The sequence below is a fragment of the Cavia porcellus genome, unplaced genomic scaffold, assembly GCF_034190915.1.
Source record: "Cavia porcellus strain 051 isolate PalLab524CR breed Dunkin Hartley unplaced genomic scaffold, mCavPor4.1 scaffold_27, whole genome shotgun sequence".
Lineage (NCBI taxonomy): Eukaryota > Metazoa > Chordata > Mammalia > Rodentia > Caviidae > Cavia > Cavia porcellus.
The window spans coordinates 25,567,972-25,591,759 of record NW_026947510.1 but is presented as its reverse complement, the minus strand read 5'-3'; the positions used below and the strand labels follow the sequence as shown (position 1 = coordinate 25,591,759).

General features: G+C 38.9%; 1 protein-coding gene across 1 annotated transcript in view; it reads right to left on the bottom strand.

The window, feature by feature from the left end:
- Window positions 1-8,134: 8,134 nt before the first annotated feature.
- Window positions 8,135-23,788, bottom strand: part of LOC100728009 (tRNA (cytosine(72)-C(5))-methyltransferase NSUN6-like) — a 39,691-nt gene continuing 24,037 nt past the window's right edge. The window contains exons 2-5 of the mRNA XM_063238093.1: window positions 13,466-13,556; window positions 11,120-11,299; window positions 10,254-10,379; window positions 8,135-8,678 (exon numbers count right to left, since the gene is read on the bottom strand). Of these exons, the coding sequence (XP_063094163.1) occupies window positions 8,445-8,678; window positions 10,254-10,379; window positions 11,120-11,299; window positions 13,466-13,556 (631 nt within the window). The 3' untranslated portion in view covers window positions 8,135-8,444. The remainder of the gene's footprint in view (window positions 8,679-10,253; window positions 10,380-11,119; window positions 11,300-13,465; window positions 13,557-23,788) is intronic.

Here is a 23,788-nt window from a genome sequence, read left to right as displayed (position 1 = left end):
GGGGCATAGTGAAGAAAAGCTGTTGACATCACGGAAATCAATAAGCAGAGAGAAAAGAGAAGAGCCTAGAAAGAGATGCATGCTTCCCATCTTCTAACAGCAAATCAGCTATATCATCCCCGTGATTCATTCGCTACCAGCCCTGCCTATGAATTCATGAGACCCTGGACATCTTGATCTAAAACATGACATCAAGGCCTTTCTCAGTCTTTGGAGTTTACAGTAGCTCTGAAAGCCCTGCTGTCTGAGGACACCCAAACACAGCTGTTCTCTTTCAGGTTCTTGTGCTTGAGGTTGTAGTGCTAGCACTGACTACCAGGATGCAGCGGTACCTGCTTTACTCCATGGAGAAACTGGTGTAGGTAGAGCTCACTCAGAATTACCCCTTTTAATGAATGGCTATTAATTCTTAGGCATTATCCTTCTTCTTTTGTCATTATCTTCAGTGAAGTCTGAGATTTGCTTATTGTCATATATAATCCTGGTGACTTCATTTTTGTTTGATATACTTCGGAAACAACTTCGGAATATACTGTGGTTTATTCTATACCTTTATCATTGATCCATGCATTTGATGGAATAACCCAGATCTGCTGCAGCTCAGGTACTTGACCCTGCCTGTCTGGCTCTGCTTTACACACGACCTGTGCACCATCACCTCAACAATCCCAGGACTTGGGAGATGGATGCTTTTCAAACCAAAGAGGATACACCTGATTTTTAAAAATATGAAGGGGAGAAAAATTATAGAAATAATAGGTGAGACTTTACTGCATCGTTACTGGATAGAGATGCACACTAAGAAAAAGCACAGTCACGTGGGACTGAGAAGGTAAAAACCAGACAAAGGAAATGTAGCAACTTGTAAATATATGAAGAATCAGAAGGAAATTCTCTACTCCTTAAACATTTCCACATATAGAAATATTTGTTCCTCGACTCTCACCTAATCAAGCTCCATGTGAAGACAGTAACCAATAAGTAAAGTTTGGATCATGGCTAAAAAGAGCCATGAATAATAGGCACAAATGAAGGCGGTCTGGATTATGGTATTATATTGACCCTTCTTTGAAACTGCCTAAGTCCTGCTATTCTTTCACTATACTTAAGCTGTTATTAGACTGGCACTTGAAATGTCTCTTTTAACATTGTCCAGTGGTGAAAATAATTTCCAAGCAACCTTGAATATAAGAACAATGGCCCGCCTTCTCTATATGGCTTTAAAACTTGGAGACCTGTGTCTACAAAGAGTAGATTTTCCAAATAGCTACAAAGGTTATAATCATACTACTAATGTTCCAGTTTCATTTGCAGACACTCTTCCACTGCAGTGGGGTTGTGTCCTTATGCAGTAAATAAGACAGACAGCATCTGTCACTTGCTCCATGATGGAATGGCTTGCTGGGGTTGACACTCTCGGCAGGCACGCAGAAGTGTGAGAAAGAATAATATGGTGTACTGGGGGCTTGGGAAAAGATTAACGTTCAAAACTCAAATATGGTTTCTATTGAATATATGTACCTTTCTTACCAGAGTAAAGTAAAAAATCATCATTCAAACCATCACTGCACTGGAGGGAGTCAGTGGCTTTGTTTTCCCATTTCACCCAGTTAGTGGAACATCATGGACTGTAACAACTTTGAAAGGGGCAGAGGACACTGATTTATTTCTTGTGATAGCTTGGACCCCGGAATAAAACATCAAGCCCTTAAAAGGAAGCAAGAAATTAAAATTTGGGGAGCAAAGGCTTTATTTTAGGCCAGGCCTGGCGACACAATCCCTGGGAGCCAATTTGGAGACTGCATGCCCCAGAGCCTGTAGAAAGGGATTTTTAAAAGCAGGGGAGGGGGGCAAAAAAACCCCACAGAGCTGTTAATCTGTTGACTCAAGTCTGGAAACTGTAAAGCTGTCCACTTAGTTCTGATAACATCAGGAGCCTGGCGCCTTTCAAGTTACTCCCATTCTGCAGATAAGCATTATCTCGGAATAGCACATCTGCAATAATATTTGGAGAGGAAGGTAGAAAGTTAATTATTTTGGGACAGCTTGTTAGCAATAACATGTGGAAGGGGGGAGGGCGGTAAATTATCTTGGGACAGCTCATTAGCGCTAACATGTGAGAGGGGGTTGAAAGTTACAAGAAGCTGAAACTTAAGTTTTTACAAGGATTTAAAACTTAACCCTTTTGGCATATACAGAACAAGAGGGGGCGCATTACAGAACAGAAATACTGTGAGATTACATTTTTTTTGTGTGTGGGGGGGAAGAGCAAGATCAGGTAAGGGTTGTGCTAACAAGCAAGTTTCCCTGCAAACAAGCAAGTTTAGATTGGGCAAATATCTTTTTTTTTCAGCAGAGAATAGAGAAGTCTAACAGTAATTAACAACCTTTTGTTACCTTATTTTAGCACCACATCTATTATTTGTAGAGGGCAACAATGGTTAACATATCAATTAGGTAAGATTTTGCAATTCTTTACAGAGGAGAGCATTGATTAACATATCAATTAGGTCACCCAGAGGGAGAAGGAAAACATATATACGGTATGGCCATGTTACAGGTAATTTGCTATAATACAAATATAACGAAGCTATTTTTCTTAGAGTACAACATTCCTCAAGGAAATTTTATATCAATAATTAAAATATGACCAGACTCCACATTATATTAACCATTCCAACAGAGTTTTACTTAAGTGGAAGTCTCAAGAAGGCTTAACTCCTCTTTTTCCAAGATCACTACAGCAGGTTCTATCATCTAATAATTTTATCTTGCAAAAAGATAACTGTAGTTGACCAATTCCTTTAGAAGGAATATAGATTGTAAGAAAAAATGAAGTGATAACTCCTTTGATAATATTTAAATGAATTTAACTGACTCCTTTAGAAGGAACATGGGTTGCAAGAAAAAAATGAAGTAGTAACTCCTTTGATAACAATATTAGCAAAATTTATTGAGAATTTATCATTGTTTAGACTTTTACATGCTTTATCTCATTTACCAGTGATTTTGATGAATGTAACAATTTTAAGTTGCTATTAATTTGAGTAAATTAAATGAGAAATTTGTTTTTATTAACCATATCTAAATTATATGTAAGATGTATTTACTTTAGTTTTGTAATTTTCAAAAATACACCCAGGTCTTTATGGCAAGTATTCTCCAGATACAGAAAACTTCACATTTCCTGTTTTTCTTTTTTCTTCTTTGGTACCAGAAATTGAACTTAGGACCTTGTGCTTGCAGGGCAGGCACAGTACCACTGAACTATATCCCTGGCCCTTCACATCTTCTTATTTCTCTTAAGCATGTTTATCTACAATTTTTAAAATTTTAAAACATAGTTCATACTTTAAAATCATAAGTTTACTCCTCCGTTCTAAAAAAACTTTCTTTGCTCAAAAATAATACCCATTTATGTGATGGTATTTGGTATTAGATATTATCAATGCTACATATTTGCTTTCATAACTCATGGCTAAATTCACAATTTAATTTCAGATATCTACAGTAACATTGCCCTTTATTTAAATAATCTGCATTGTTGCACCCCAAAAATGAGACCCTGAGATGTTGTCCAAAAACAGGGCAAGATGTCTTTTAAAAGAAAAAGAAGCACTTTATTTAAGCTGGCACCAGTGGCACAGTGCAGTTGGAGTTTGCAAAGCTGTGTAGCCAGGTTAAATTTTGTCAGGCTTATAAAGGAAAAAAACCACAAACTAATGAGTGGGGGAGAATAAGATTGAGGAAGATCTTTGTTCCCTTTTTGCATGAGGACAGAGGTTTTTATGGGAAATTTTGCAGTTGGGGGTCAACAAGTTCCTCCTTTACCAGAATTTGTAGCTTGTGGTCAGCTAATTCCAGGAACAAACGTCTTTCATAAAAGGGGGACAAAGGTTAAGACAGAATATGGGTAACTCGAGGTCCACTGATTCCAGGAACAATTGTCCCTCGCAAAGGGTACAAAGGTTAACACAGCAAACAGGTTACCAGAGTAATGGCATACAGAACAGTACGCTTTGGTTAAATTACAACATTGTGGTTAATTACTCCCGGGGGGTCAGTTGCAAGAAACAACTGCTTTAGAAAAGGGAGTTACAAGGAAATTAGGGCAAATAACTAGGGCAATGGTAGTCACAGAACAGGATGACAGTGCTCTTTGGGTAGAGTACAACATCCATCATTTCACAAAGTCTTAATTAAAACTATCCTGATAAGCCTTGTTTAATAGGCCAGTTCCAATTTCAGAGGCATGAATCAAGGAGAATAATATAAATGGCACTTATGTAGTCAGTTGGAAAATGTACCAACATTCTTTATAGTGAAATAATTGAAACGTTACACTTCAGTTTAATACCCATGCAATTTAAAATACAACCATGTTCATATGAAAGAATAGTTGGGAAAGGGCATGTATGTGATTGTTGGGGACATATCTTAGACAGCAATGCCATGATATCAAAACTGAGGACACTTTCACTTTAAAGCAACAATTCCTCTTCACTATAGCATCATGTGTATGTGGGGGCAAACCAGTGTGTGGCAGGATTGCTTCTGGGGGTAGCAATTCTTTCTGTCTTTGTCTCTCTTTTCTTTTTCCTTTTTCCTTCACTTTTTGCTGGAGTTAGGCTTTATAATTTCTTGTGTATAGGATTTAGAAAGGGAACAAAGCAGAAAAAAAAATCTAGAGAAGACAAAGAAAGGTCTTCAAATTAGTGTCCTGAGTGCAAAAAACAAAGGGATGTAGCCCTGGCTAGCAGGATTCCTGGAGCTGGGAAGTGTGATGTGCAGCCCCTCGGGGCATCTTGTGCTGTACTTAGGGAGGGGCAGAGATTGCTCCTTGCGCTAGACAATTCCTCGCTGTTCCCTAGTGTGAGGAACCATCTGGAGGACTCTCCTTGTAAGAAGATCAATTATTTCCATTTTGGCTAAACTTGGCCCTATTTCCATGTCTTGATGTGAACAGAGATGGCTAGGCCATTTCTTTGTGCCTTCAATTGGCTGTAAGCACTGTAAATTGGGCTAACTGAGGCGCTGGTGTATAGTCTTTGAAGCAAAGTGAGAGATTAGTGTTACACTGCCCAGTGACTCCCCAAATCTATGGCTGAGCCAGCTGGGATGAAGAGCTGTGCTCAGTGTTGTTGGCTGGGACTGAGCCTTGAGAAAAAGGCTATGACTTCCTAGGACAAAAAAAAATTGTACATCAGAGCTGAAGCACTGACCCCCAATATTAGATACTATCTCAGTTGTGTTATGCAGAGTGCTCTCTCTGCATTTCTTGCCCTCTGCATATTGCAGAGGTGATCTCAGTCCTCCTACTTAGCGCAGCTCAAGACAATCACGTATTTCCTGCCATTCATGCCCAAGCCACTTCCACCATGGACGATTAATAAAGCCTAGGTTGGGCCCTGGGTCATGGCCTTTGTTCTGGTGAACCTTTATCCTATCTGGACTTAGGACCCATTGGCTCCCCATAACTATATATAATATGTCCCAATGTCTTTATTCTCACCTCTGGTTGCAAGTGGTAGATTGGAATTAACTCACTGGAATTCCAATAATTTCGTTTTGGAATTACAAACATAAATGACTTCAGACTTCAGACTTACAAACATAAATGACTCAGACTTCACAGACTGAGATGAGATCCAGGAAAGGGTTCTCTATACCCTGGCATGTGGGAAACAGAATTCTGAACCTGCAGCAGGGCTTCCTGTTTTGAGTGGGGCACAGAAGCTGCTGAAAAAGTGTACATGAGCAGACTGTAAGAACAGAGTCAGTCCATCCTTAAAAGGAGCCAGTGATCACACTGTTTTCACACTGGATACATTGTTGGCTTCTAAATTTTTTTCTTTTTTTATAATGAGGCAGGGTCTCTCCAAATCACTGTTACTCAAACTGGTTCCAAACTGGTGATCCTCCTGCTTCAGCCTCAGAGTGCTGGAATTATAGTCAGTTACCATATACGGAATCACACTGACTTTTTTTTTTACCAGTCTGACTGAAATTAAGTTGGTTTAAAGGAAATATTCACTCATTTCTGAAATGCACATTTACATCTACACATGCTTTTAGGAGAAGAGTCAAGGATTCTAGATGCGATGCCATTAAAGTAGGAGCAAACTATTAAACAAAACAGGCAACTACCATGGATTCTGGGCCAGCTTTAATTTCTGCCACAGTAAATTTTTAATTTATTTGTACTGCACTTTGCTATTTAAAATGTAACAAGCTGGGCATGGTGGCCCACTGCTGCAATCCCAGCTCTTGGGAGGCTGAGGCAGGAGGATCATATGAAAGTTTTGAGACCAACCTGGACTACAATGTGAGCCCAAGGCCAGCGTGAACTGCATAGCAAGACCTTGTCTCAAAAAGACAGAAGAGAAAGAAAGAAAGGAAGGAAGGAAGGAAGGAAGAAGAAAGGAAGAAAAAGAAAACTAAAATGTAACACAAGGTGTTGAAATAAAATGTATTCACTGTTGAATTTAAATATTTTTGCTTTCTTACAAACATTAAAACAATGTAGAGACATACATTAATTCCTCGTATTTACTGGATTTTCCTCTTTAATGCACTTGTTTTTACATTTCTGTGTTCCATGAGTATGTGTTTTATTTTCCAATTTGTTTACTTTTTGTCACCATTTCGGAGCAGGCAACAGATGCTATGGCAGAAAAACTATTTCAGGCTGTAAAAGATGCAAGTCACTACTTGGGTCTCTCAGTCTTTCACTCTGTCTCAGTACCATTTGATCAAAGAGAAGCAGTTTTAAAAATGGCAATGAAACTCACTGAAAATTGAGCATGTTAAAGAAAAAATTTCAACAAGGTTCTTTTTCTTTTGTTTTAAATGCGCAAACTCTTTCTGTTTGCTATCACTGTTCATATCTTCACATTTGCTGGTACTTACCCAAAATAAACAACGCAAAGTTGCTGCCAGGCTGCTTTCCCACTGTTTTCATCCTCGCCCAGCACATAAAAGGAAAGAGATTCTGCAGTTTCTTATAAGACATTTAGATCTGAGGAAGTAGGCTGAGCTCTGAAAACACAAGTGCCCACAGGTAGACAGTTTCTGCTTAGTCAAATGACACTTATTAAGATGTACAGGCAGGATGAAGGATGCAGAGAAACCATCGGAATCTCATGAAGCTCACAGGAACTTTTCTCTCATGCTATTAAAAATAGAAAACTAAAGCTCTCTGCGTCCAGGATGCTTTCGAAGCATGGTGGTGAGACTCCAGGAGCCTGACTGGTGAACAATGTCTTAAGGGGCATGACAGGAGAAGATACGGGTACCAAAGCTGTAAATAAAGCTCAGAGATTAGTGTACAAGAAAAGCTAGACCTTTTGATCTTTTGGCAACAGTAAGTCATTTGAGAAGTTCTTAAAGAAAACCTATGAGGAAAAGAGGAAATTAAACTAGTATTAGGTAACTGAGTCTGACTTTCTACTTCATACATCCAAGGCCCAGTAACTTGGGTGACTTGAATGAAAACCAGCAACGTAGTCTGAGGTGTTTATAGCCTTTAATCTATAGCTGCACTGGATATTTTAACAGATCTTACCTAAAAAGCAGGGAAAAGGAAAGAACAAGCATGAGGCTACAATTAAGTTTTAAAAACAGACACACTGGCCACCACGGAGGGATGTTTGGTCCCTTTATTGCTTGGATGATGTGCTTGGTTTGTCTGCACTTAGATTTTAATCTCTCATAGTCAGTCATCATAGCTGAGGTTGGCACTGTTGAGAAACGAACACCAAGCCCTGCTGTGAGAGTGCCGGGACAGTTGTGAGTGTCACAAGCTGGTTTTCTCATTCTCATTGAGTATTTTCTACCAACTTGCCTCGGCATTCCAGCACAGGCTCAAAGTACCCAAACGTGGAAGATTTTCACTTTTATGTACAACTAAGGACAATATTCAACTTTCTGGTTTCAAGACTATCATTTAGAAGAGGTCCTGACTTCATTTGAAAGAGGGTTAATGTACAATAAAGAGTCAAGTAAAATACTTACCTCAAGTTATTGGCACATGGTAAATATTATATTATACTTTCCAAACCCCAGTTCTTATGGAAATAACTACTTAGAAACTTGAGAACAGAAAATAATTTTTCATAACCATATTAAATACTAATTTTTAGTATTAAAATATTCTTTATTAATTAAAACAAGACCCCAAATGAAAATGTTACAGGCATCCATAAGTAACTCCTTTGCTTTATACACTGCTGAATCCTAGAAAAAATTTTTTCAATCCAGAACATAATTTCACAACCCCCACCTGTACACACAATTCTCTGTCTTGATGAAACCACTGGCAGTCCTGGTGAAACCACTGGCCGTCTGCTGTTTCCTTGGCAACCATACTATCCTTAGGTGGCCTGATGTCACTCTGGTTTAAGAGACATGAGGGTAATAGAACAGAAAGCAAGGATGTGGAATTTTCATTTCTGAGGATCCTTCTCTGATGTGCTTTTCCATTTTAGAAATTTTGCAATAAAAAAACCTATACAATCCTTATTTGCCAGCCGGATCATGTCTTCTGCTGTGGCATCTCTAAGAGCATCCTGGTCAGGGTCCTGTAATGGCACAGCAGATGGATCGAATCGCTGCAGCTGTCTCAACTGTTCAAGTGATAAGCCAGCTCCCATCATCCCTTCTTCTCCAATCCGTGGCTCCTATTAGGAGAAAACCAGGTGGATGAATGCTGCCCCTGCCACATGTTAACAATTAAATTAAAAGATAAACTAAAAGCTGGGGGTGGTGGTGCATGACTATAAGCCCAGCACTCTGGAGGCTGAAGCAGGAGAACTACTGTGAGTTCAAGGCCAGCCTGGGCTAGATTGTAAGACCTTGTCTCAAAAATACAAAACAAAAACAAAAAAAGAGACAAACTGAGTTAAACCTATCACATCGTCCAAAACAGAGAACAGTAAATGCTTTTACTTTGCGGAACGTACATGATGCTTTTGAATGGTAGAACAGAAAAGCGGTACTATGTGTTCACGCAACGAAAGGAAGACCATTTACATCCTGCATGCTTACCAGGTACTGGGTGACACTGTAAAAGGCCTGAATTCCAGTTACAAACCCTGAACTGAAACTGCAGCTCCGTCAAATTTTTGCTGTGTGATCTTAAGTAGGTAACTCTATTTAAACCCAATTTTTCAGATCTATAAAACAGATAAAATTCTAAGTTCTGAACTAAAATAGAGAGATGGCATCACGCCTGGGATACACTGAGAATGCAGTAAATGGAACATTATTATCCATAAAGTAACAGATAAAAGTCAGCTTTACTTAGTTCTTTTCACACTTCTGAAAAAAGTTCTTCAAATATCAAAAATGCGTTTCTCTGACCCATCCAATTGGTTTTACATGTCCTGGGAGAACACATATTAGTAAAGGATCAATAAATTAAGGCTTTATCCATTAGCTTTGAGTTATATAGAATCCAAACAAATTCAGTGGTCCTTGCAAACCACAAGTACAAAAGATCCATAACTAACTTGAATCATCATTCAGAGCCACATGTTTATGTATTAATAAAGATAGGTTTTCAGATATGTACTTAAGAACACAGATTGACATTTCAGTATGAATTCTAAGTGAATTCTGAAGTCTTCCCTTCATCTACGGCTTCTGACTCTAGAAACCATTTCTGGATTACTTATTTATATGGCTTAAACTTGAATCATAAGTAGTCTTCAGAATCATAAAATTAGATTAGTACTAAGCACAAGAAAGCTTAAAGGTTAGATTTTTATATAACAAATTATAAAAAAGCAATAATCCTCAACATTCCCCTTTTCCACCAGCCTTCTTGGTCTTTGGATATTCCAGTTAGTGAAGTATGTTTGGGCTTAGATGTGACCTGAGACAAAAATACTTGATATATATTGTTAGGAGAAAAATATGGGATTAGAAATGAGGAAAAACAACTTTGAAACCCAAGTGCCAAGTCCCATGAAAGACAGCTATTAGTACAATAAACACGTAACAAAAATCACCCAAGTTTTGTGTCATTTCAGCATAATGGCAAAACATAAGGGGAAAACAGTCTGTCGCCAACATGCAAAATCGCTGTGGCCATCTAAAAGTGATCTAAAAGGAGAAATGTTCTTGTTTACTAAGGTATTTGTTTCATAAGTTTTACTTCACATATTTCAGCATGTAACACCCAGCGCCTATCACCACACTTCCACTTCTGTGATTTGTCACCCTGCACAGAGAAAAACTGAAACCACTCTTACCTGGGGCTGAAGCTGGAGGCAAGGAAATGTGCTGAGGGCCCAGGCAACCTGCTCTTCATTTTCTGCCAGGGTGATAGTGCACGTGCTATAAACGAGCATGCCTCCTGGCTTCAGCAGCTGGGCTGCCTAGAGAGAACTAAGTCAGTCCTGTACACCACAAGGCCACGTAAGTGAAGGGACTTTACAGCATAAAGGGTGACACCTACAAGTAGCTGAGAAATAAAACGAAGAACGACATTCTCCATGGTAAGTAAGCAGAGCACAATCCTTGCATCCCAGATCAGCTGCATTTCCCGCCTTAGCGCTCTCGTGCTTCACTTGGACCAGGATTCTCAAACACCAGAGTTTCATACACCCAGACAGCAACCTTATTTCAAAAATTAGGAAGTTCACATTGCTAGGCCACGCCTTCTTTCTGAATTCCACACTCATATCCAGCTGCCTCCTCAACACTTCATGTCCCAAAATGAGCCGCTGTCTGAAGCGGCTTCCGGAACCTATCGTGGAAGTCTTCCCATCCTTCCGAGGTGGGCAGCGCCAGCCCAGATTCTACTTCATGCCTCTCACACTCGCCACGCGTCCCCAAATCCTGTAGGTTCTCTCCCAGCCTCCACCAGGACTCTGGTGCAGCCCTCCTCATTTCTTAGAGGACTCACACAGTCTCCTACTTAGTTTATTGCTTCCCTCCTGTCTTCTGACCACTTATTCTCAATCCAAAGCCAGAGTGCAGCGCAGCGTCCCACTGGTCACCTCTTAGCCTGACACCCTTCCAGTGCCCTTCCACTGCCACCCAGCGTCAAAGCCAAAAGTCTTTAGAGAGGCTGCAAGTCCTCCGGAGGCCTGCCCGCCGGCTTCCTCTACAGTACCTCGTGTCCTGCTTTAGAGCCACTGGCCTCCGGCTGTCTCTGGAACTCGGCAAGGCTCGCCCCACCTCGGGATCTTTCGCCCGGCTGGAACTCTGGGACACTCCTTCCCCACACTGCGTACTCCTTTCGCAGGTCACCTTTGCTCCATGTCCCCTTACAGCAGCCTTCCTCCTGACCACCCTGTGTGACATCCCAAATACTACAGTCCAGCACTGCTACCGCACTTGCCTTGCTTTGGTTCTCTCCGCAGGCTCCTAGCTCAGGGCCTGTCATAATCTGAACAACTCACTCACTTGTTCACTGTCCCCGACAACCCGAGATGGAAAACTCAGAAAACAGGGGTATGAATCGTTTGTCGACTTTTTTACTTCTGTGTTATTGACACCGATCATAGCGTGATGTCTTGCATACAGCAGGCGCTCGGTGTCAAGCAAATAAATCAGCAAATAAAGTGCTAAACTAGCATGAATTTGTCTCAAATACCTATATTTTATTTTTAAAATTTAGCATAAATGTTTGTGGTTTCTTCACACTAGAGAAATTTAAACTTTGTTATTATTTATTTGTATAAATTTGTTTATTAAATACTTTTCATTGATAGTCTTGTAACAACCATGAGGTAAGATTACTATTTGCAGTGCAGTTCCTATTAGGTTGAGTCCTTATGCTCATTTCTCTGAATTTGAAATCAGCATAACTAAAGTCACTTAGGTGAAGAAGCCATGGCTCAAATCAAGATGTGTCCAACTAAATAATGCACATTCCATTTCAATTTGTATTCATCCAGTGGCACACCTGCTATATTCACGTTGTTTCTCACAGGTCAGATATTCCTTTTTATTGAAATCATAAATCTATCTCTAGAATCTTTTAAAATTTCCTTCTCTGCTATACCCTAAAAAAGAACAAAACCCAAGTCCCTTAAACTGGGATCTTAATTTCACTCTTAAATCCAGGTGGCTTGCAGGTATATGTAAAACTTCCTGTTTGCTGCCTGCTGTTCTAACTCTATGTATTTTCTGACTACTACAGAAAAAATGTTACACAATCCACAAGGAGTGGCTACTTTTGTGAACTTGGAAAGGAGAGATGCATAGAAATGTACGCAAGGACAACTTAAGAGACAAAATAATTACAGTACATCCATTGTTGTGCTCGTCTACATATTTATAATTGAATGGCTAAGAAGAAATAATGAATTCATCTTTGATCAAAGGGTGTCTATACTCAGTGAAATCATAGAAATAGAGTGTTTTATCTGGTTTTTTTCTAACACACACTGCAAATCAGTTAATTGTCAAAATTTTTATGGCCCTTTTACTGGATGCTGCTATTCACTACTGTAATCTTTTGCATCTCATTGACTTTCTACATTTAATGTCATCAGCTGACTCAGGAGCCCAATAAAAAACAATTAATTTTGCATCAATTCTTTATGTCAGTTAGTAACTGTGTGAACCATTCACCTTTTTAAAAAGAGACCACAATGTTTGAAATTCATTACATAATTCAGGAAGAAATTCCACCATCGTCGTCTTGTATTTGAAAGGGTACACTACTGGGTTCCACATACCTATAAGCCCATCACTCTGGGAGGCTGAGGTAGGAGATATGCAAATGCAAACCCAGCCTGCACAACTTAAGTGACTTAATGAGATCCTGTCTCAAAGTTACAAATTTACACAGTGCTGGGATGGAGCTCAGTGCAAAGGCCCTAGGTTTAAGCCTTAGTACTAAAAAGTAAGTAAAATACAAAAAGGGTGAGTTGACACAAAGGAAAATTCTCTGTATTTAAATTAGGCATTCTCAGTCTTTTGTGTGAAATAAAATATACATAACATAGAACATCATGTTAACCATTTTAAGTGTGTAATTCAAAAGGCATTAAGTGCATTGTGCAGCTATCACTTCTACATGTCTCCAGAACTGTTCGTCATCTCTAACAGAAACTCACCTCAGACAGAAACTCTGTAACCACACCAGGAACCCCCTAATCTCCATTCCCCATCCCTTACTCGCTAGTGACCTCTAGCTTACTTCCTATGAATTTGTCATTCTAGGGGCCTTATATAAGTGGAATCATACAACATTTTTCCTTTTATGTCTGGCTTATTTGATGCTTCAACGTTCATCCACATTAGAGCCTATGTCAGAATTTCACCTCTTTTTAAGGGTGAATAATCTTCCATGTATGGATATGTTTATTCATTTCTCTGTTAATGGATTTGCGGGTTGTTTCCATCTTTTGGCTACTGTGAATAGCACTACTCTGAACACTGCCCCCAGTGGCTTAAACTTCAAACTACCCAAGGTCAACATCCTTCACAGCAAAAGATCATCACATACCACAGAAAAGAGTTTTCGCTGTAGTGGCTGATATGACATCACTTCCTTCAAAGTCCAAGTACAAGCCATATTTGGTCTCTGTCCCATTCCACTGCAGGGTGCATCAAGAAGAATTCGGTCAAAAGATTCTGGTGAGAATGGAGGTCCTTCTATATAGTGAATATAAAAATATTTGCTATTTGTCATATTGGTCTAGAACAGAAAACTCCAGATACAAGCAACAATCAGGATCTTAATGCTGTGGTTTAGGAGACCCTGTCTCAAACTACATAATAATAAAAAGGCTGTGGCTCTAATTCAGTGTGAAGGTTCTGGGTTCAATTTCCAGTACTACCAAAAGCCAAAAAAAAAAAAAACAAAACAAAACAAAACAAAAAAAAAACAAAAAACAAAACAAAACAAAAAAACCCAATAGATCAAAGTATTACTTTGGATAAAAAATAATGTTTCCCTTGAGGCAGCTGGTAAAGCTAAGATTGACTTATGTTTAATATAGATTTGAGTTTGAACAAAGGTTTAAAAATGCAGAATTTGCTTGTTTGTTTTGAGACAAGGTCTTGCTATATAGCTCTGACTGGCCTTGACTCACTGTGTAGCCCAGGCTGGCCTTAAACTCACAGCAATCCTCAGGAGTCAACCTGCTGAGTGCTGGGATTACAGGCGTGTGCCACCATGCCATCCATAAAAGTATGGGTATTACTGTTGGGTTTTTTCCTGAATATAGAATAAACCTAGATGCAATCAAATGAGATCCTACACTCCCTACTTTAGAAACCATAGTTCATCAGAGCTAAGACTCAGAATTAATTCTAGTTATTTTAGGAATTGATTTCTCTTGGTAACTCCTACTGGGGACAGCTCCAGAAAATGAGTCTGTCAGATAGTGGCTCTCACTCTATTGTTCCTTGGTCTCCTTGTTGCTGTCAGTATCACCCTGGTTGTGGACCACAGTGAGCCTGGATTCAGTCCTCCACAGAGCACCCTGTGCATTCACTGGAATAATTTTTGCAATTATTCCAATTGCAAATTAGTCTAATTCCTGATCTGGAGAACTCATGAAACAAAATGGTCTGTACATATCTTTATATGATCCCTACAAATAAGACATTTTTATTTAAAGTTACTTGTTCCTATAGAACCTACAGCATCATTTCAAATTTTACCCTAATGTCATCTGCTTTTTTCTGATTTCAAAGCTATTAGATAAAAGCAATTATCTGGCTCATCTCCCTCTGTAACCATCTTTGCTCTCTTATCTATTATTTTTGAAGAAATTCCTAAGAAATTATTTTTTGGACATATACTGGTAAAACCCACTAGAAATGCTACATCAATTTACCCTTAAATTTTATGTATACTTGTTTCTGCCAGGCTTCATCAAATGTGGTTTTGATTTATTGGTCATTTGTATTTTTATCTATATTTGGGCATATCCTCTGTCTGCCCTATTTGAGACTTATTAGAAGAAAAGACACATCAAAGAGGGTAGGAGAAACACTTTTACATCACTTACATCACTTCTCCTTCAACCCTAAGCAACACAGAATTGAGAAAAATCCTCTGCTTGGGGGAAGGAAAGCAAAGTCATCAAGAGCATATTCTATTACCAGCCCCATCCTCATCAAACCAAGTACCAGGCAGCCACAGCCCCACCTTCCAGCCAGTCTAAGTAGCCCCAGACCCTCAGCTTGCTCCAGCAGAGCAACAGGAACACTCTGAGCATCCAGGTTCTAGGCTGGCTGCCGTGCAGCCAGGACCTAAGTCAAACCTTATGGACCTAGCCACCAGGCCAGTACCTGACTCTAAGCCAGACTCTAAGCCAGACTTTGTGGATTTTTTTTTAAACCAGGAATCAAACAGACTTTGTGGATTCTGACTCCTGGTCAGTACCTTTAGCACCAGACTCTAGCTTAGTCACTATGGTTTCAGGTACAAGAGGAGCACTTATGATTGCAGATGTCAGACTGATCCCCACAAATCCAGAGTCTATGTTTGTTCCTGTTCCAAGTCCACTTTAGTGGGCCCAGGTTCCAGGCCTGTTCCAGTGGACACAAAATCCAGTCCTGCCCTATTAACCCCTGATGCTAGGGAGGACCCCACACACTGAGGCTCTAGGACAGTGATGGTGAACCTTATAGAAACCAAGTGTCCAAGCTGCAACCCAAAACTTAAATATTTGTGGCAAAGTCCCAACACTGTAATTAAACCCAAACACTGATGTTTCAGTTTAGAAAAAACAACTCATACACTTGGCTCACACACTGAGAGAGGGTTCTGCATGCCTGCCATGGAACGCATGCCATAAGTTCCCCGTCAGTCCTCTAGGACCACCAGTGTCACTTGCAACTTCAGGCCAACCCTAGGGACCTGCCCAATGCCCTGACTAAAGCTGCAGGCCCAACCAACTGACAGATTAGCCCCATGTGGACTCAGGAACCAAGACTATCTTAGCCCTGGGCAATAGCCTGTACTCAAGCTCAGTCATCCAGTTCTACATCATCTTCAGGGAAGCTTGTGTTGTTATAGGTTCTAGAACAACTGATGCACTTCTGACCTGAAGGTCCACCACCGTGGGTCCAGTTTTTACATGGGCTGACCCAAGGTATCGGATCACCCTGTCCAGTGACTCCAGCAGCAAAACAGCTCACAGACAGTGTGATCTGAGTTTCTCAAAATGGACAGATAAGCCAGAAGGCTCATTCCTACATAAAGCCAGTTTGCAAAGACTGTAAATCCCTGCTTCTTGAAATATGCAAACACAAATCCATAGCCAGAAGGATTGAGAACAAACAGAGAAACATGGCACCAACAAAGGAACAAAGCAAAAAGTACCAGGAACTCACAACTCAAGGAATGCATATTTATGAATTACTAGACAAAGAATTCAAATGATACCACAGAAGCAAAAGATTATATATAAAAAAACTACTATGAACAATTATACAACAATGGACTCGGTAACCCAGAAGAAACCACTACCAAGACTGAATTGTGAAGAAACCAAGGATCTAAATAAATAGACTCAATCTATAAAGAAAAACCTATGACTTGATTCCTTCACTAGTGGATGCTACTAATCGTTTATAGAGAAAAACTAATACCAGTCATTCTGAAACTCTTCCAGAAAGCTGAAGAAGGAATTCTTCCAAATTTATTTTATGAGGCCAGCATTACCCCAATACAAAAGCCAGAATAGAAGAAAATTACTTCAATATCCTTCATAAACACAGATGCAAAAATCCTCAACAAAATATTCAAAAATTGAATCTAGAACATGACCAAATGACATTTACTCCAGGGATGCAAGCACAGTTCTATATACATCAGCAAAATAAATGTGACGTACTGCATTAACAGAGCAAAGGCAAAAACAATTTGATTATCTCAGTAGGGGCAGGAAAAGCACTGGATAAAACTCAAAGCCTTTTCATGATAAAAGTTTCAGCAAATAAGCTACACAAGAAATATATCTGAGCACAGGAAGGCTGTAACAAGCCCATAGCATTAATAATAACAAAATGAATGGTAAAAACTTCAAAGCTTCTCTCTGAGATAGAGGGTAAACCAAGATGTCTACTCTCACTGCTTTTCAACACAGTACTGTAAGTACTAGAATGTTTAGGTGAGAGAAAGAAATAAAACCATCTGTCTGTTACTGAATGATGTTGTATACGGAAGAAACTTAAATAGTCCATGGGAAAACTATTAGGCCTAATAAAAAATTTAGTAAAGTTTCTAGATATAAAATTAACATACAAAAATCAGCAGTGTTTCCACACATTAATATTTTCCATAAATATTAAGAAAATAATCTCATCTAAAACACCAGCAAAACGAATGGTGCTAGAAAAACTGAGTATCTGCCTGTGGAAAATGAAGCAATCTTTATCTCATGCCTTATATAAAAATAAATTCAAAATGGATTAAAGACCTGGAAAATGTAAAATACAATAGCAAGGAAAAAACACCGAGAAGGTTCACAACACTACTCTAGAAAATTATTTTTTAATATGACCCTGAAATTACAGCCAACAAAGTAAAACTGATATTATGTCAAACTAAAAAGCTTCTGCACAGCAAAGGAAAAGTTAAGACTACACAGTGGGAAGAAGTATTTTCAAAGTATACATCCAATAGGAGGCTACTACTCAAAACACTTAAAAAAAAACAAATAACTGGAAAATAAGAAGACAATCCAATTAAAACATGGGAAAAGGACAAGAATATTCCCTCAGAAGAAGACAGTGACAAGTACAGTACATCAAAAGCAGGGAAATGCTAATCAAAACCATCACAGGATAACATCTTATGCATGATAAGATGGCTAAAAAACAACATAACGGTGACAGCTCAAGTGTCACTAGGATGCAAATTGTTATATCATCATGGAAAATGGTATGGCTCCTCAAAACACTAATAATAAACTGACCATATAATGCACCAGTGGGAATATATGCACAGAAATTAAAATCAATATGCCAAAGAAATACCTGCATCCCCATGGTCCTTACAGCATTATTCACAATAGCCTAGATATGAAGTCAACTCAACTATCCCGCATAGATGAATGGTATACACACACACACACACACACACACACACACACACACACACAGAGTAGCCTTTTCAAAAGGATATTCTGCTATTTGTGACAATATGGATGAATCCGGAGTTCCTTATGCTGAGTAAAATAAACCAGCAAGCAAAAAAAAAAAAAAAAATAGACAAATAAACACTGTATGATCCCAGTTATATGCAGAATCTAAAACAGTCAACCTGACAGAAGCAGAGAGCAGCACAGGGTTACTAGAGATGGGGAGAACAGGCCAGGCATAGGGAGGTGCTGTCCAAAAGGTAGAGGTTTCCTGCTAGACAGGAAAAAACAAATTGCTGAAATCTGCTACATGGCATGGCAACTTCAGTTAATGGGAATTATGTATTTGAAGACTGCTTAGCGAAAATTTCAAATACCACAAAAAACAAATAATGGATGTGTTAATCAGCTTGTTTTGATCATGCCATGTTTGTACATACTGTGTATCAAAACACTGCAGGGTAATCCACAAATACACACAATGATGATTTGTCAATTACACTAAATAAAAAAATAAAATTTAATTTACCTTGTCAGTCATATCATGTTTAAGTGTCTTTGTTCCATCAAAGCATTTTATTTTCTTTAGGGAGAAGCAATATTTTTATATAAGGCATGAGATAAAGATTGATTCATTTTCCACAGGCAGATACTCAGTTTTTCTAGCGCCATTCTTTTGGTTGGTGTTGTAGATGAGATTATTTTCTTAATATTTGTGGAAAATATTAATGTGTGGAAACACTGCTGATTTTTGTATGTTAATTTTATATCTAGAAATATGTGTAAAAATTCAGTCCTAACAACAAAGCATTCTGCTTTATTTTTTCCACTTTGTTGGGTATTTTATCCAGTGCTATTGCTTCTCCCTAAAGAAAATAAAATTCACAAAACAAAGCATAAATCCAAAGCAGCGATGAAAATACAAAATTAGCTTGTGAAAAAATATGGTCCCATTTGTACTTTTAATATTGTATTCCTTAACAAACACACAGCAAATTTACACCAAATACTGAGGTCTTTCTTTTAAAAAGATACTCTTATCGGATAATCTTATAACTATCTACTTTTAAACAAGGAATCAAAACTTCAAAGTGCTTGCAACCTACTCAAACTTAAAAAGCACTTGTAGTAGAATAAAAACTGGTGCTCAACTTAAATACCAGCTGAACTGCCTCAGCACGGTGCTGAGTAGAGATGGCCCACCTGAGGAAAGTTGCCAGCCTAAAAAGATGTGGAGAGAAACAGCATGGCACTGTGGGTTCTCCTAAGCGGTGTTGTTTGGAGCTATTGGTTGTCTTAGAGGAGCTTCTCATGGCCAGCTTCCCTGACGAATTTGGCCATTACCATTGGAGGAGCTCAGGACCTTGTCGTTAAGAGTGGCTGCGGTTCACTTTGGGAGAGCTCTGGTCCTTATGTTAACATCACTTCCTGACTACAGAGGGGAAGAAGAGCACTGTTTAATCTCTAGAAGTTTGTCACACTGGCATCCTGATATGAATTCAGCTGTTCTCAACGTAGGAGGAGCTTGGGACCTTGCTGGGGCTGAGAATGGCTGTGGTACTTTTGGGGGGGGAGCCCTGGTCCGTACTTTGAGTGTTGCTTCTTGGCTCCAGTGTAGAACCCTCAATCCACTGGCACAGATTCTTCACTCCGCTGGCATAGAATATTTTAGCTTCTACCACTGACCTTTGGGCCTTACCAATGCAGATCCATAAAACAGACTTACGGGAGTCACTGTTATGGACTCTATAGACCTCCGTGGGACTCGTGGGAGGCACTGCCATGGGCTCTAGGGCTTCAGCTGGACTCACACAGGGTACTGCTATAGGATTCAGGCCCTAAGCTGGACTCCTTGGGTCTCAATGTGTGGACAGATTTCCTGCACTTCTTGTATTTGACTCTAGGTGACCATCATAAAATAATACTATCAGTGATGTGTACTCAGTGTCTTGTTCTCCCTGCGGCCCCTAACTACAACACTACCCATTGAAAGCAAACATTAAAATCACTTATTTGATGTGATTGTTCACCTACAGAAGTGCATGAACTAATGCATGAGACATCTGAGCTAAAATGCCTTTATAGGTAAATGAATGCCACTTATAAAATCAGCCCTCTATAATATTTTGAGCTATTCACATAAAATTTCTGTGAGTTCTAGCAATTAAAGCCAGAAAATCAGAAGCCAAAAAGCTCTGTACCACAGCAAAACATCCTAGAACAGTATTAAAAATATGTCAAAAATCCTCATATATGGTAACACATCAGTTAAGTCGAAGTCAGTAAAGATGAGAGACCACCACCATATAGGCATGCATTGTTGGCATTCACGTGATATTTTAAACATACAACGATACAATATTATGAAATAAGATGGTGGACTGATTCCTTTTTTCTTGCTTTTGTTGCTCATATGTATGTATACACATATATCATCCTTATATGATATGTACATCAAATTCTCTGCTTCACAAGAGAAAGAAATTTATAGTATAGACAACAATAAAGAATATTTGCTGATAATGCCCCCACACTGTGACAGACACTTACTGGGGCTCAGCCTTGTCATTTGCTTGGCCCTGGGGGCCATGGTAAATGTGGTGAAGCAGAGTGCTCAACTCTGCTCTCTGCCATCACCAGTCCCCAGCTACTACCCTTAGTGGGCTCACTCTCTTGTCCTTGCAGAAAAAGTACAGACCAGAAAGGCAGGGCAGCACCACAGCTGTCTCACCTGAAGTCACTTTAGAGAACTGAAAGCCATACAAACTGAAAACCATACAAGTGAATGACTCAACCCTAAATTACCAGAACCCCCTAACCAAGCTGGAGCTGACCAGGAGCCCCGAAGGTATCAGCTGAATCATGCAGACTCTTGAGCCCAACAATCACTTATGTGTATGCTACTAAGTTTATATTTTTTTACATTGCATTTTAAAGTCAACTAACTAGTTGAAAACACCTCTTACTAGAGAGAATAAAAGGACTTCAAGGAACTACACCATACAGGGCATTACTATCACTATCTCAAAGCATATCACAATCTACATTTAAGCTCCCATATAGATTAAAAATGATTTGTATTAAACACAACTCCATAAAATGAACCTTTGTATTTCATGTATTTCATTTTATGCACTATGAGCATTTAAGGCATTTTTCCATCAAGGTTTTCCTGCTACTAAATTCTTGAAGTATATTTTTTCTGTATTTCTCACTATGTAATATCATGCATATTGATTCCTCAAAATTTAAACAGGTATCTTTTTCTATTGGAGAGATTCCTTAAAACTGAAGCTACTTGTTGAGGTTGTATCAGGGACACCGCAAATTCTATGTATAGTGAATATATATAGTACATATATACATAGTGAATGTGTGTGTAATGCAAAGATAGTACTCCTGGGCCTTCAATTTACTTACTTAAAATATGATTCTTTAAATACATTATATATCTAAAACATATAATATATAGATATATAAAAATATATAATGTATAGACATATAAATATATATAAATAATATATATATTATCCCCTTTGTTTATAATACTGTATTTTCAGAAATTCTATAAAAGTTAAAGTTACGTACTAAAGTGTAATGGGAATTTTCATCAAAATTCTTTGGATAATTAATATACTAATGGAGTATAGCTCAGTGGCATGGCACCTGCCTGGGAAGTGCAAAGTCTTGAGTTCAGTTCTTGGTTCAAAAAAAAATTAATATATTAATAAAAGGAAATATATAGCTTCAACCTAATGGTAGATATTTCTACTTTTTTCAATGAACTATTGCTTGCAAGTCCCTTGAGACTGTTAAGAATTATCAAATGTAGATGAAAAATGAGTTTATCACTTTGGAGACTGAGAATATCTTCTATCAAGTAAATCAGCTAGAGCAAAGGGGCTTTTGTAAGTCTGACATGGGTAAGTTTTTTACGTCAGTTACATACTTTCTTATATTTATACTAGTACTACAATCATAACATCTTTTTTGACCACTCCTCAGACAGCTTCCAGGTAATCAGACTCTTCTGTTTCCCTCCTACACTGCCAGCCATTCCCTATATCTGCAACTTATGAATGCTGGTATTCACTATTCACATGGCTCACTGTTCGGAACCTTTCTCTTCTCCATCAGCCTGTCCGTATGTTGATGGTTCCCAAATTTTTATGTGCAAAGCAGACCTCTCCCCTAGACTCTGGTCTCACAGTTTACTGCCTGCTCATCTCAGACTGAACCCAGAGCCAAGCACACGCTAGGTAAGTACACTACCCCTGAGCCACACTCTCAGCCCTTCAGTGATTTCTGAACACAGATAAATCCAGCCTATAAAAAAAAAAAAAAGGAAACAACTTAGCAAATACACACACATAGGCAAACAAAGTAACACTGAAATCAAAGTTATCAAAAGCCAGGCTTACTTAAATTCTGTGCTCAAGAAACAGGCTTTAAAATTAAACCAGATCATACAGTTTATAAGATCCTTAAGACACACCTGTGTATATATTATCTCCATATGTGTATAATTACCTAGGTTACCTACTGAGTTCAAAACCAGCCTGAATTACAGAAGACTGTATGAAAAAAAAAAAAAAAAAGAAGTCTCAGGACAGTCTTCATAAGTGGCAATTATCTTTTCTTTTCTTTTTTTTTGTTTTTGTTTTTGTAACAAGGTCTCACTGTGTAGGCTGGTTTAGCCTTTGAGTTTGTACCAGTCTGGCCTTGAATTCACAGTCATCCACTTGCTTCAGCCTCCTGAGTCTGCGATTACAGCAGTGTGCCACCATACCCAGGTATAAACAGCAGCTGTCTACTGACCTTAAGCTACAGTGCCTGCCATAACCCAACAGTCCTCACTCTGGCTGAACAGGAAGTAAATTGGATTACGGTATCAGTGTGATCCCAAGTCACACACAGTCCCACCTTCACCACTGAAATCTGTAGCATGTTGACGACTTTTCTTGGGAGACAGACTCACCTGATCGTGCATCAGTGCTGCAATATGTGTTGCTTTACCTCCAGGTGCTGCACACAAATCTAGAACCCTCTCTCTGGGCTCAGGATGTAGAACGTGAGCTACTACAGCAGTTGGTAAATTCTATAAGAAAAATGATGCAAGTACTGTTCAATGACTCTAATCAATTCTAATTTCAGAATGAGAGAGTGTAAAGAAAACTTTCGAGATAATTCAGCACAGTATCCTCAAATTTGGGAACAACAGTTTTTACAAATATACTAAGTCAAGAAAGTTGCAGTTTCCTAGAGTATACTATGATCTCATGAGAACTACATAACATATCCATACAGGAAAACAGGGTCCAGGGGTTTAGCTCAGCTGCATAAGTGCCTGCCTGGCAAGCACGAGGTCGTGAGTTTGATGACCAATACCAAAAAGAAAAAAGAAAGAAAGAAAGAAAACACAGGGCACATTTTCTACTCCATTCATTCAATTGTCAATTGATGGCAAATAAAGTACCATCATACTCTAAAGTAGTTCTACAAATAAATTACCATCATCCTCTAAAATAGTTCTCAATCCTGGATACACAATAAAATCACTTGGTGAGCTTAGGAAAAAAATCTGGTCCCCATACAGAAAAGTTAGATGAGGATTTCTAACGATGGGGTTGATAGTGGTGCTTTAAAAATCTTCCCCAGAGATTCTAACATGCATCTAGCTGTGCAGTAACGCTAGCCAGTGCATCTCCAACTTAGCTATACAACCACCC